The sequence below is a fragment of the Macrotis lagotis genome, chromosome 6 (genome assembly GCF_037893015.1).
Source record: "Macrotis lagotis isolate mMagLag1 chromosome 6, bilby.v1.9.chrom.fasta, whole genome shotgun sequence".
NCBI lineage: Eukaryota > Metazoa > Chordata > Mammalia > Peramelemorphia > Peramelidae > Macrotis > Macrotis lagotis.
In genome coordinates this window covers 233,583,655-233,596,946 of record NC_133663.1, presented here as the reverse complement: position 1 = coordinate 233,596,946, position 13,292 = coordinate 233,583,655, and the positions used below count along the sequence as shown (strand labels likewise).

Genomic DNA, 13,292 nt, shown 5'->3' with positions numbered 1-13,292 from the left:
TGTCAGTCTGATATGAAAATAGAAGTTTATCAAGATGTGGGAATAAAAAATGAATTTAAAAATCTTTCTCTTTGAGGAGTGCATTTAAATAGAGGAGAACTAGAGTAAGGAAAATAATGGATAATGATAATGCCAAAAATTAATCAAAGAACATCAATGATGCATTTTAAAATGCACAGAAGAGAAGAAATTTCAAAAAGTAATAAGATAAGCAGGATAGTGTTGTTATTATGTTGAATTTCATACATTCTTTAAACAAACAAGCTATACTTAATAGATTCATTGTTTCCTAGTTCTCTTTTTTCTTCTTGATATATTGAAGTGTTCATATTTGTTAAGTTCATAATTTAAGTAAACTCTGAATTTAAAAAAAATAAAATGGTAATTTTCCCTTAGAGTAATGGAATATGCAATTGATCCAGGAATTAACAGTTGCCTAAATAAAATTCCCTCTTGAGATGGTCTATTTTTCAAGAGGAAATAATTTGTATGGTATCTTTGAAGTGTATTAAGTTCAAGTATCAGCAATACTTTTTATGGAACAGAATGATTAAGTAGTGTCTTCTTAACTAGCTATTAAAATAATGATTTACATCAGAGTCAATTTATTTCTATTTTTTCCCGGATTACTGGTCTCCTCAGACAAAAATGTGCTATTCTTAGACTTTGCGCCAATTAATATCTTATGATGTGAGGAAAGGAAGTTGATTGTTTACAGGGTAGTCTCTTGCCTAACAATTCTGTATACCTTCAATGAAAGAGATTTCTGCATAGTTGGGCAACCTCTGAGTGTTACTTCTTATAGGACGCTATTAAAACCTGCCTACTCTAGCTGGATAAGTATGCCACCCTCTTAGATTTATGACTATATTTTTAGAATGCTTTTAGTGTCTAGGTAAGAACAGATCAAGCAGGAGTAACAGTACTACTTGAAGCACTTATAGAGTCAGTGATAGAATCATATTCGAAAATATTAAGTTTTTAGAACTCAAACTTTACAAATCATTGAATGTAACCTCATTTTTTAGATATTTTAATGCATCAAAAACAAATTTCGAAATATTTTGATATTTTGATCATTTCATAGCAATTTTACTTAAAAAAGATTAAGAAAGTGAGTATCTTGAAGCAATTGTGGATCTTTTCTTTTCTTTTTTTAAGGTTTTTTTGTAAGGCAAGCAGGGTTAAGTGGCTTTGTCCAAGGCCACACAGCTAGGTAATTATTAAGTGTCTGAGACCAGATTTGAACCCAGGTACTCCTGGCTCCAGGGCCAGTGCTTTATCCACTACGCCACCTAGCCGCCCCAAATGTTTTCTTTTCATCGTGCAATGAGAACAGATTGATTCAAAGACTCCAAAGGTTTAGAAACACATCTTCACAGTGTCATCATCTTAAGACTCTTGACATTAAAAACTACATGTTACGCTTTTGCTATAAAATTATAATTGAATTCCCTAGTGTGAGCATCTACTTCATTAAAAAAAAATTCTAAATTTTGGCATATCTGTGATGAAGAGTAATTTTGGGGTATCTATGATGGAAAATGCAGTCTCTGTCTAGAGAATGAATTGTGGAGTTTAAACAAAGACCAAAGACTATTACTTTTAATTTTTAAAAACACAACATTATCTTATTATGTAATTTTGCTTTCTCTTATACTTTATTTTTTTTTCCTTAACGATATGATTTGTCTGTTATCATGTTCAACTTAGATCAATGTATACCATGGAAACAATGTAAAGACTAACAGATTGCCCTCTATGGGGGGTGGGGGGAGGGAAGTGAAATTAGGAGGAAAATTCTAAAATTCAAAATAAATAAATAAATTTTTAAAAAACAAAAAAATATTCTTCCACTAGTGATTATCAAAAGACTGTATGCAAGCAGCAATTGATGCATTAAGTGTTTATTGGCACACATGTCCATGCATGTATATGTTCATATGTACATTATATATTTCAGAATTCTTCTTCAAGAAAAGCGAAACTGTTTGCTTATGCAGCTTGAAGAAGCTACACGTTTAACATCCTATCTGCAATCTCAGTTAAAAAGGTAGGTCACTCTTTGAAAAAGTTGTATGTTACTTTTTCATTTTTACTCTGATAATTACAGATAAATGATATTCATAATTCCTTTTAGCTATTCTCATTAATTGGAATATCGTTACTAAAATGAATTTGACAAAGGCCCTGATGAATCATTTGGATCAAAAGTAAAAAAAAAAACTTAAAGTCTAAAAAATTTCTATTTATTCCAGGGAATTCAGTGGAAAATGCATTTGTCTTCAGAGCAACTAAATTGCTGGCAAACTCATGTATAATCAAATGATTTGTAATATTTAAAATAATAGGTTCCTTCCAGAGAGTGACTTTATATACACACATGTCCATTGACCTTTTTTTATTATTAAAAGAGTAAGATGAAAATGTATAAGTTAAAAATTATTTCTTGAAAAACTTGAAGATCTAATTTTATACGTTAAGAAACCAAGAAATTTGTGGTTGAAATTGTATTTTTCCCATGCTCAAAACTATTGTGATATGAACACTATTGTGATTTTTTAAAAAAACATGCATTATTATACACACACACACACACACACACACACACGCACACACACATAAAATTGCCATTGTGCTTGGAACATACTTCATCTAGATTTTGTATCTCTAATTTAATTTCATTATCTTTGACATTTTGTCATCATCTTCTTGAAATTAGTTTATTTCACATTTTTATCAAAAAGAAAAATGTCTCATTGGGAAGCAGATTCATCAAATTACAGTGTATTGATTAGCAGAATTAGAAACATTAAATCATAACAGATAATATTTTTTTAATTTGAAAATGAATGACACATACTTTTGGGTTAAAAAGTGGGAGTAAAATATGGCTGTAAATAAGGTTAATTCAATTTTATCTTTTTTTAAATTGAATACTTTTTGTTTCATTTTTCTGTTTTTTTCCCAACAGCAATCATATTCAAAATCTTTTCTCCCTATAATATTCTCCTTTACCAAAAGAAAATGATTAGGGGCGGCTAGGTGGCGTAGTGGGTAAAGCACCGGCCCTGGAGTCAGGAGTACCTGGGTTCAAATCTGGTCTCAGACACTTAATAATTACCTATCTGTGTGGCCTTGGGCAAGCCACTTAACCCCATTTGCCTTGCAAAAAAAAAAAACTAAAAAAAGGAAAATGATTAAATAAAATTCTCTGATTCACTGAAAAAGATAAATAAAATGGCAAACACTTAAAAGTTCAAAAAGCATGCTGAACCTATAGTTTCATGATTAATTTTAATACTTTCCACATTTTGTAGTGCATGCTATATATGAGAAAAGAGAGTGAGAAGGTATTAGTTAGTCCTTAATTTAACATTGCCTGCTTTACATAGTTAAAAAAGTAAAGTCATGGATTAAATCAAACTATTTAAATGTTAGCAGTTACTGTTGGCAAGAGGAGGTATGTTTTGCTTTTTCATCCTAGATAGTAAATGTGGAATATAACAGTATGCAAGCATAGGTCATGAAAGTATTGTAATAAAGCTTTCATTTTTATTTCTTATTTCAGTTTATCTGCCAGCACTCTGACAGTGTCCTCTGGGAGTAGCAGGGGATCACTGGCATCCAGCCGGGGATCACTGGCATCCAGCAGGGGATCTTTAAGCTCTATCAGTTTTACAGACATCTATGGCCTCCCCCAGTATGAAAAATCAGATGCCGATTATGGCCAGCATCTGCGCTTTGATCTAATTCCATTTGATGCTCTGGGAAAAGATGCACCATTCTCTGAGTCCACTGGACATTCCAACTTCAATAAGCAAAGGAGGTCCCTGGACACACCGCAGTCCCTAGCTTCCTTGTCTTCTCGTTCCTCTTTGTCTTCCTTGTCTCCCCCAAGTTCCCCATTAGACACACCCTTTCTTTCAGCCTCTCGAGATTCCCCTCTTGCTCAGATGTCTGATGGATTTGAAATGTTAGGCATAGGGGCTCTCGAAAGGCTCAGGGCTCAAGCCTCAGCTCTGGGAGATGACGAGACCCAGGGGACAACTTCACTTCAACATTCTGGACATCATGGGGATGGTGAAGGAGTTCGAGAACAGCTACGACCACAACTGGCAAATGTTCCAACTACTAGTGGAAGTAAGTCTTTATAAATAAGATTGGTGGGGGGTGAGGGTAAGGGCTGGAGAAAAAAGTGGTAGTTTTATATTGAAAATCCTTCCTCTTCTTCCTCCTTGTTATTACTTAAGTAATATGAGGTGGGGGATTTTTATGACTGGTAGAATCAAAATGGCATGTATTTTGTGGCTAGTAAGTTTTGAACAATGCTTCAAACTCAAAAATAATACTATTATATTATTATCATTCATAATATACATAAATACCGTGTGTGTGTGTGTGTGTGTGTGTGTGTGTGTGTGTGTGTGTGTGTATGATCTGATTAAGGATCATTTGAGTAGATGAATGGTAACTATAATAAGTAACTGCTTGCTTCTTCCATATGAACATGTTGCCATTTTTAAAGGAAATCTAGAAGAAATTTAATCTATTATTATTTAATCTTAATTTTTCCCATGCTTTCTTTAAGGCTTTAAAAATGAAGGTATCAGTAGAATAATCAACGTGAGTCTTTTATGTCCCACTCCTCTTGTTTTTCTTTCAAGCTTCCCTCCTCCACTCCCTCCCCTCATCCCCCCAGGTCACCCTAGGTTTAGTTTCTAAATTTCTCATTGCTATCCTGTCAGATACCAAATAGACTTCAATTGGCTCAAACTATGTTTTCTTACTGCCACCTTGTGGTAAGTTATCATATCACAACCCAATGATTGGACGCTTTCCGTGAAAATTAGAATAATACATTTAACAACGTAGTCAAAATGGAACACTTTTGAAGCTCAAGTATTGGATAAAGTTTCAATCATAGATACTGAGCACAACTAATTCCCATGCAGCTTATAGAATGTAGTCTAAATCTATTTTATTTATGGTAGTAAATAATGTTTATTACCATCATCTTCATTGGTGGAAGAAGTTCGCATACTAGGAATTCTGTATGTAGATGAGATCAGAATCTCTGCTCTCCTCTGCACCCTTCTCTTCTGTCACAGAATCTAAAAAAGGATGCTCTCCCAGGTTTAACAAATGTTCATTAAATGGAACAGGTTCTTTTAAAGTTTACTCTAAACCTTTCATTTAATTAGAGAAAATTGAGGCTCAGAATGGTTTATCAGTTTCTCTAAAATCACACACAACTCAAACTCACTATATATAAAAATTCCTTTAAAACAATATTGCTATATATAGAAAAGTTTTAATGTTGGGGAAAGTATTTTCTCAAATAACTTTTTTTTCTCCTAGACTTAATTTTTTTTTTCTTTGAGGAAAGAGAATGAGAAATAGCCTTGGACTTTGAAATTTCCATTTCACAATTATTTTATCTTTTAAATAAACAGTGTATTTTAAGTTAAAATGTACCATGATCTCAATATGATTTTCAGTTTTTAGTTATATATTAATTATGGATTATCAGGCATCTTTAATTTTCTCATTCATTTATTAACATATTAATGATTGTATTCAATGCTCTATTTTTAAATGTCAGCTTAGAAACTCTACACTTTTTCACTCTGTGCTTTTTATCTTTCTCATGCGGCACCAACAGAAAAATTCACTGTAAGTGAACTTGGTATCATTTTTTACCTTACTAGATTTTTATTGATTGTTGTCTAGTAAATATGTTGCCTAAGATTACATGATATGCAGAAAAGAATATTTTGTAGTGCAGCTTTTCACAGAGATAATTGCTCAGTTTAAGATTGATAATGACTCCTGAATCCTTGCAAAATGTTTTTTGAGACCTTTGACTTCTTTTGTATAATTTTAAATGAATTTAGTAAGTCTAATATGACAAACTTGGGGTTTAAACACAAGTGTCATACTTTTTATTGTGTTTTTCCTTCCTTTCTTAATTTTTATGCCTGTTGGAATGTGTATCAGTGTTTGTAAATGATTTAAAGAAACTTTTTTCTTTTTTAAGGAAAGATTTTAAAATGTAGCTCTAATATAGTTCTAAGACTTCTAATCCTCATTTTATGCATTTTACTACCTATGCTTAACTTCATTGCACTGAAACCCAAGAGCTGATGTTTTGTGATATTGAGCAGTTTCTTCCATAGGTTTTTTTCCCCCCTTTGACCAAGGGGAATACTTGACAATATTTCCTTTATTAAACTTTTTTGACCATGTGAATCTAATGACTCTGCCAGAGGTTTTCCCTGAGTATTCTTCCTTTATTTTGGTTTGTGCATTATTTTTCAGAGATTAACAGTAAGAAAGAAATAGTATTTATACTTAAGCTGTCAGATTGGTTGGAGAGCTTAATTTTAAATTCACATTTGTAATTTCAATATCTTAGCATGGTATTAGAAAATTTTCATCATTCCAGCTTGTTGTGAGAAGAATTGATACACTGGATTTTTTTGACATAGTTATTTTGATTCCTCTATTTCCTGTAAAAATAAAATTTTATTGGTCTTTTGCTGTTCATTTTTTAATTCCCATTATTAAATACATACATACGTGTGTGTATGTATTCTCCCCTTGGTCCTAACATTATTTTAATCTATTGTTCCACATATTGATTAATGGAGAAAAGTTTTTTATCATTGATTTCAAATAGTAACATTTCTTATAGTGTTCTGTATGTTAATGGAGGGGAAAGTTACTTCAAAGATTTCAAAACTTGATTTTTCTTTTTAAATAATTTTTCAGAGCTTTTAAAGAGATCTATTTATTTTTAGCCATGAAGAGAAGTAACTATAAAGTTCCTTTCTCCAATTTTCCAGAAGAAAAAAAGCTGGACTTCAATCTGGATATATATTTAAAAATAGATCAAAATTGGGGTGGCTAGGTGGTGAAGTAGATAGAGCACCAGCCCTGGAGTCAGGAGTACCTGAGTTCAAATCTGGATTCAGACACTTAATAATTACCTAGCCATTTGACCTCATTGCCTTGCAAAAATCTAAAAAAGAAAAGTCAAAGCTAAAAACTTTCATTATTTGCATTAATAGTAGCATCAACTACAGATGTCAGAGCTTATTGTGATCTTCTAACTATTTCTTTTCTCTGCAGCAGTTACTTTAAGAGAAGACAGTGCTAGGAGATCAGAGAGGAGGGCCCGACGGGTTTCTGCATGTCTCTCTGATTATTCGCTGGCCAGTGACAGTGGTGTATTTGAACCTTTAAGCAAAAGGTTGGCTATATGATTTTAATCCTTCCTTTTTCTTATAAATGATTTACTGACATATAGTGCAGTATTCTCTTCAGATCCTGAACAAAGTGTGGTTATATTGATTCCTTTATATCATAGAACACTTGGATTTATAAGTACTAAAACATTTAACTTTATTCTCCATATCCCAGAATTTGGATTGTGATAAGCCCTAAGAGGAAATTGCTTTGTGGGTTTATGGAGGTGGTGGGGATTGCTCTTTTCCCATCACCCACCTATCCCTGATTATTAGTCATTTTATTTATAATAAATTTAGCATGTATTATACATTTATTATTTAAAATAAATATTTAGATACTGACAACCATTTCAGGGGGCATATTCTTATGCTCCCTTATATTTTGAGAGAAGAATCAGTCTAATTCAGCTGTTTATACATAAAAGATATTATTGATAAGCTATAATTTGTGGTCCTGCCTTATCTTGATATTTTTAAAAGTTGACTGATTAGTTACTTTTAATATATCCAAAAATATTCTTTGTTTTCCTCTAATTTTTCTCATATCATATTTAATTGGGTTCTGTAATCTCTGCCATTATCAAGAGTTTCCTTGAAAGGCATTGAAAAATCCCTTTTGTTGCCTAGGATATTCACTTATTTTTAAATTAATATTTTTAGTCTTAAGCTTTGTTCTGAATTCTGCATATGATTTGGAATATAGTGAGAGTGAACAGATCACTAGGTGGGGAGTCAGAAGATCTGACTCTTATTTCTTTCCTTCTGTCTACATACTGTGTGACTTTGTGCTTGACCCTTAATGTTTCAGCCTCAGTTTTTTTGTTTCTAGAAAAGAGATAATAATATTTACTTTAGTTTTAACACAGAATTATTTTGATGATTAGATATTGTGTGTGTGTAGTTAATTATCCTTATAAAAATTTTGCAATTATAGTATTATTCAGAAAGGAAGTATCATTGTTGTTATTCCTAATAAAGGTGAAATGAAGTAAGAAGAAACAATTAAATGAAGATTTGGATAGAGAAAGGAAAATGAAACTGAAAAGAATTTTAAGTTAGATAAATAGTGACAATGGAAAATAGAAGAAACTGGTGATAAATGTCTTTTAAACAGTTCATGTTATCATGCTTTTTGAGAGGTCATGAAAATATTTCCTTAAAGTTAGATATAGAATAACGGAAAATATTTTGTAACACCTTTCTGTAACAAGGAGCCTGACAAAATAAGTATAGGGTAGATATTCTTTCCTTCTTCATTACCCATGACCTTTTACTCAAGCTATGTGCCCTTTATCAGTTTCTGACTCATTCTCCTCATTACGATCAGCCAATAATAATTTCTTAAGTTATTACTGTGTGCTAGACACTTACTACAGGTATGAAAATAAAAAACAAGAGTAGTCCTTTCTCTCAAGAAAGTTACATTCTAGTGAAAGAGGCAGCTTGCATATGAATAATAGAAAAGAGTGATGATGAAGATAATGATGATGATAGCAAACAGAGAAAGGACTATTCTTTTCTTCACATTAATATTATACTGTAAAGTTTGTAAAGCACTCTCTTCATATAAACCCTTTGAGGTAAATAGCAAATTTATTATTATTCCCATTTTATAGATAAGGAACTGAGGTTTAGACAGATTAAAGGATTTGTCTAGTGTCACACAATGTTGGGGATATTATTTTGACTATAGGGTTTATTTGATATAATTATTCAAGAATACAATGTAAGGCTTGTTGTTGTTTTTAATTGACCTATTTATAATATAGGTAACATGTGCTATCTACTTGATAAAAGCACTCTCTAAACCTTAAAAGTAAATGTGATTTGTTGTTAATGTTACCATCATCACTATTAAGTATTGGTTCTAGTTTTTATAAACAAATTTCTCATATAAAAATATTTCCAAAAATATTTAGCTCATATAAAACCTCTTCTTCAAGCCCCTTCTCAAACGTCACTTTTGTAAAATTTCAGAATAAATGGCCAATGAAGACCTAGTATGAGAATGCTTATTTGCATCCCCTGTAAAGTGAATATGTTGGTAATTGACATGAGAATAGATAGTAGAATAGGCATAGCCAAAATTAGCAATTTGCTTAAAATGAATATTTAAAGATGAAATAGATTAAGATTTTTTTTTACTGGACAAAGTATGAGCCCTGGAGTCAGAAGGCCCTGAGTTCAAATTTGGCCTCAGACACTTAATAATTGTCTAATTGCATGACCTTGGGCTAGTCACTTAACCCCATTGCCTTAAATAATAAATAATTTTTTTAAAAGACTGACATCTTTGATAATTTAGTATTTAGAAAACAGCACATTTTACACACTTTCCCTTCTGTTCTAGTGTGTGTCTTAATCTAACTTTGGGTCTTTAATTACACATCAGTAATTCTTTGCTCTAGCCTCTTTGAGGTTTTGTTGTTGATGATGATATTTTTGTTTTAAATCTAGCATTTATATTCTGCTTCAAGGATTGAAAGCACTTTAAGAACATTATCTCATCTGATCCTCATAGCCTTCCTTGGGAAGAAGGTGCTATTAATATTTCTCTTTTGCAGATGAAACTGAGAAAGATTAAGTAACTTGCCCAGAGTGATAGAACTAGTAAATGTCTGAGATAAAATCTGAACTCTGGTCTTTCTGAATTTGTGTCCTGTGCTCTGTCCATTGCACCACCTAGCTGTGGCTTTTTCTTAAAAAAGTAAAACCGGAGTGGATAGGTGGTACAGTGGATAAAGCACCGGCCCTGGAGTCAGGAGTACCTGGGTTCAAATCCGGTCTCAGACACTTAATAATTACCTATCTGTGTGGCCTTGGGCAAGCCACTTAACCCCATTTGCCTTGCAAAAAAAAAAAAGTAAAACCTCCACAGACAATATTCCTTAAAAGAAAAATTGATCCTGATGTAACTTTATACCTTTAAAGTTTAGAATTTTTTAAAAAAAAGTTTTGATTACAAAAGTCCTATGTGTATTTTGAGGGGAAAAAAATGGAAGAATCATTATTTGCTTTTAGATTGGGCTCACACTCTAGAGTTTGCCATTTCTCATTTAGGGAGATGAAGGCATCCAGCTGTCTTGATTTGTTTTTCCTTTCTTTTAAATTTTATTAACTTAAATATGTAATTATTAATTAATATGTAAGTGATAGACTCTTAACAGAATTCCATATTGTCTGTATCTGTATAGGCAAAGCCAAAGGGGAGAAACAGCATTTAATGACACGACCCTAATCCAACTTCTTCCTATTTTGGTTGAGAAAACTGAAAGTTGAAAAGTTAATTGACTTACCCACAGACTTATCACCAAAATCTAGAGTTCAGTTCTTCTGAATCTCAGTGTACTCATTGAAGTTTAAGTAATTATTTACACAGTTTACTTAGAGAAGGCAATCAGATAACTTGGGCCAATAATAACTTGCAATCTGTGTTGCCGTTCTTCAAAAAATTTTCTTTTGAATTCATACCATTTGTTTGATTGACTCAGATCTGGTCACTTATTGATCATTTGTTAAATACTTAGTATATACTGTACTAGGTCCTGAGAATACAGAGACAAAAGTAAAAATCTCTGAACTCAATGAGTTTGTTTTCTACTGGGGGAGAGGCACGTGGCCCATTTTCCTCAAAATCCTGTTAGGTAGATGGTTCAAGATAGTTCATTATTCATTTAATATATCTAATGACATATGCATCAATGCATTTGCTATTAACAAAGATTACATTTAATATTAATATATGCTATATTTAATAATTTAATCTATTCTATAGACTAGGAAGCAGAGAAGGCAAGAGACTTAACCTATTGTCATAGAGTGTATGCTAAGGTCAACTTCAGTCCCAGTCCTGTAACAAATAACACTTGGCACTATTAGTTGTCATTTCAAAACTGTTAGTCTTCGTTTATTTATTAGACATGCCAGTGAAAAGCTTGAGGAGTAGAAGTAAACCTTTAGGCCTGTGTAAAAATATTTCAGTAATTCCCCCTTACTAGAAATGCACAGAAGTTTGCTATTGATGGACTCCTACTTCAAACACTTAAAAATCCAAAACAGTATTCTGTTTAAGAACATTTAATTTTGAATGTTATTTTGTTTTTTCCAATATATGCAAAGATAGTTTTCAAAGATCTATTTTCATCTTTTTGAAAGCTTTTGAATTCCACATTTCTCCCCTTCCCATGACAGTGAGTAATGGATTATACATGTACAATCAAGAACATTTAAATTTTAAACTGGTATTAGATGGGTATCTTATAGTCTCTTTAATGTTATTTACTCAAATGAAACTATGACTATAAAATGTTCCATAAACCTTACATATAGATGTAACTCCTTAGTTATAAAAATCTAGGTTCAAGTCCTGCACCAGATACCTGCTTAGCTGAGTGACTTTGTAAAAGTCACCTAACCTTTTGGCAGCTCTCTAAGATTGTAAATTCCCTATCAGTTTCCAAACTGCATTGGTGTTATGAGAATTTTCTGACTGGAGAGCTACCTTTCCTAATAAAAGCATCCAAAAGAAAACTGGTTGGAGTTAGTTCTTAATAAGTATGTGTATTTAACCAATCCACAAAGGGGGAAAAGAATTTCTATTTTTCATATTGGTTTATCATTTCAAAGTCCATACTGAGAGGCAGTTTGTTATAATGGGAAGAGAACTAGAATTGAAATCAGAGTATTTCATCTTGATTCTGCCATGTTTTGTGTGTGTGTGTGTGTGTGTATCATTGGACAAGTCACTTAATACCCCCGGGCCTCAGTTTTCACATCTTTTAAAATGAGAGCATTCATTTGGATGCACCATATGGTACCTTTCAGCTCCAGATTTGTGGTCCTATTATTTCTTTGGTTTCTGTGCTTACTGAGTCACTCTATGTCTTATTTTATTAAGATATTGAATAAGTTATTTTGACTCCTGGAACTATTTCTTTCCTTGTATTTTCTATAAAATTGAGTTTTTGAAAAAAAAAGTAGAATTTTGAAGGCATCCTAACTCTTGGCTCTGAAACAGATAAGTATTTACTCCAAAAACATTTTTAAGAGATGGCATAGTATAATAATGATAATTATAATAATATAGCATTGATATAGTGCTTTAAAGTTAGCAAAACATACTACATGTATAAATATTTTATATGCATATATACACATGTACATATGATCACATGGGTGTGTGCCTATATAGGCTCCATATGTATGTTATGTGCATGTATGTTGCTTAATCAATATGCATATGTCATTTGGAAATGATAGTAGACTTCAGAATCAGGAATAGCGTTCAAGGCCCATCTCTGGCACAAACTAACTGTGATTGTGAACAAGTCACTGCTACTTTCAGATTATACTCTGAAGACTTCTAAATTGTAGAAAAGTTAGTAATCTACATTAGAAGATGGAATTTTTTCATTAGAAGTCCTTTCTGCAAGTGCAACACAGAACCAACCCAAAAGCAATGTTTCCTAGTAAGAAGAGAATCACCAAAACTGAAAGAGCTGATGGATTAATTCCCTTAGAAAATCTAAATGGATAATCTTATCCTTTTCCCAATTGTCAATAGGAATGAAGATATTGAGGAACCTACATACAGTGATGCCACCATTAATGAAGAGCCCCAGATCCATGTTGGATTTTTGTGAGTTCAGACTAAATCTGTTCCTTTCTTTGCTGGTACTGTCAGCATGGTAATCAGATCCCTGTCTTGATCCCTCCACTGCCAAAGATTTGAGGAGACATGTTTTCTCTTTGGGTTCGAGCTTTCAACAAGTGTTTATTAAGAACTTGTTGTAAGTACCATTATAAAAAAATGGGAAGTGGAAAGGAGCCATTATATAATATAAGTGGAGATTAGGAGATTTGGGCCCTAATGGGACAGGTTAAAAAAAAAGAACCCTCTATGCATAAATATTATCTGTAAAAATTATTACAAATCTTGCTGGGAGTAGAGATAACTATTCCCATCTGCTTCAGGGTGGGGGGAATTTCACAGATGTTGAATTCTATTTGCCTTCATTCCTCAGTATGTTATCAGAGGAT

The 13,292-nt window shown here is 32.4% G+C and overlaps 1 protein-coding gene across 4 annotated transcripts in view; it reads left to right on the top strand.

Annotated features, from left to right (window-relative positions):
- The window catches only part of WWC3 (WWC family member 3), a 232,391-nt gene that overhangs the window by 195,486 nt on the left and 23,613 nt on the right, over positions 1-13,292 (top strand). For 3 of the 4 annotated variants that reach the window (XM_074192479.1, XM_074192482.1, XM_074192480.1), the window contains exons 10-13: positions 1,964-2,053; positions 3,572-4,143; positions 7,135-7,255; positions 12,817-12,891. In XM_074192479.1, coding sequence (XP_074048580.1) covers positions 1,964-2,053; positions 3,572-4,143; positions 7,135-7,255; positions 12,817-12,891 — 858 coding nt within the window. The remainder of the gene's footprint in view (positions 1-1,963; positions 2,054-3,571; positions 4,144-7,134; positions 7,256-12,816; positions 12,892-13,292) is intronic. The other variant, XM_074192481.1, reaches the window with a different exon arrangement.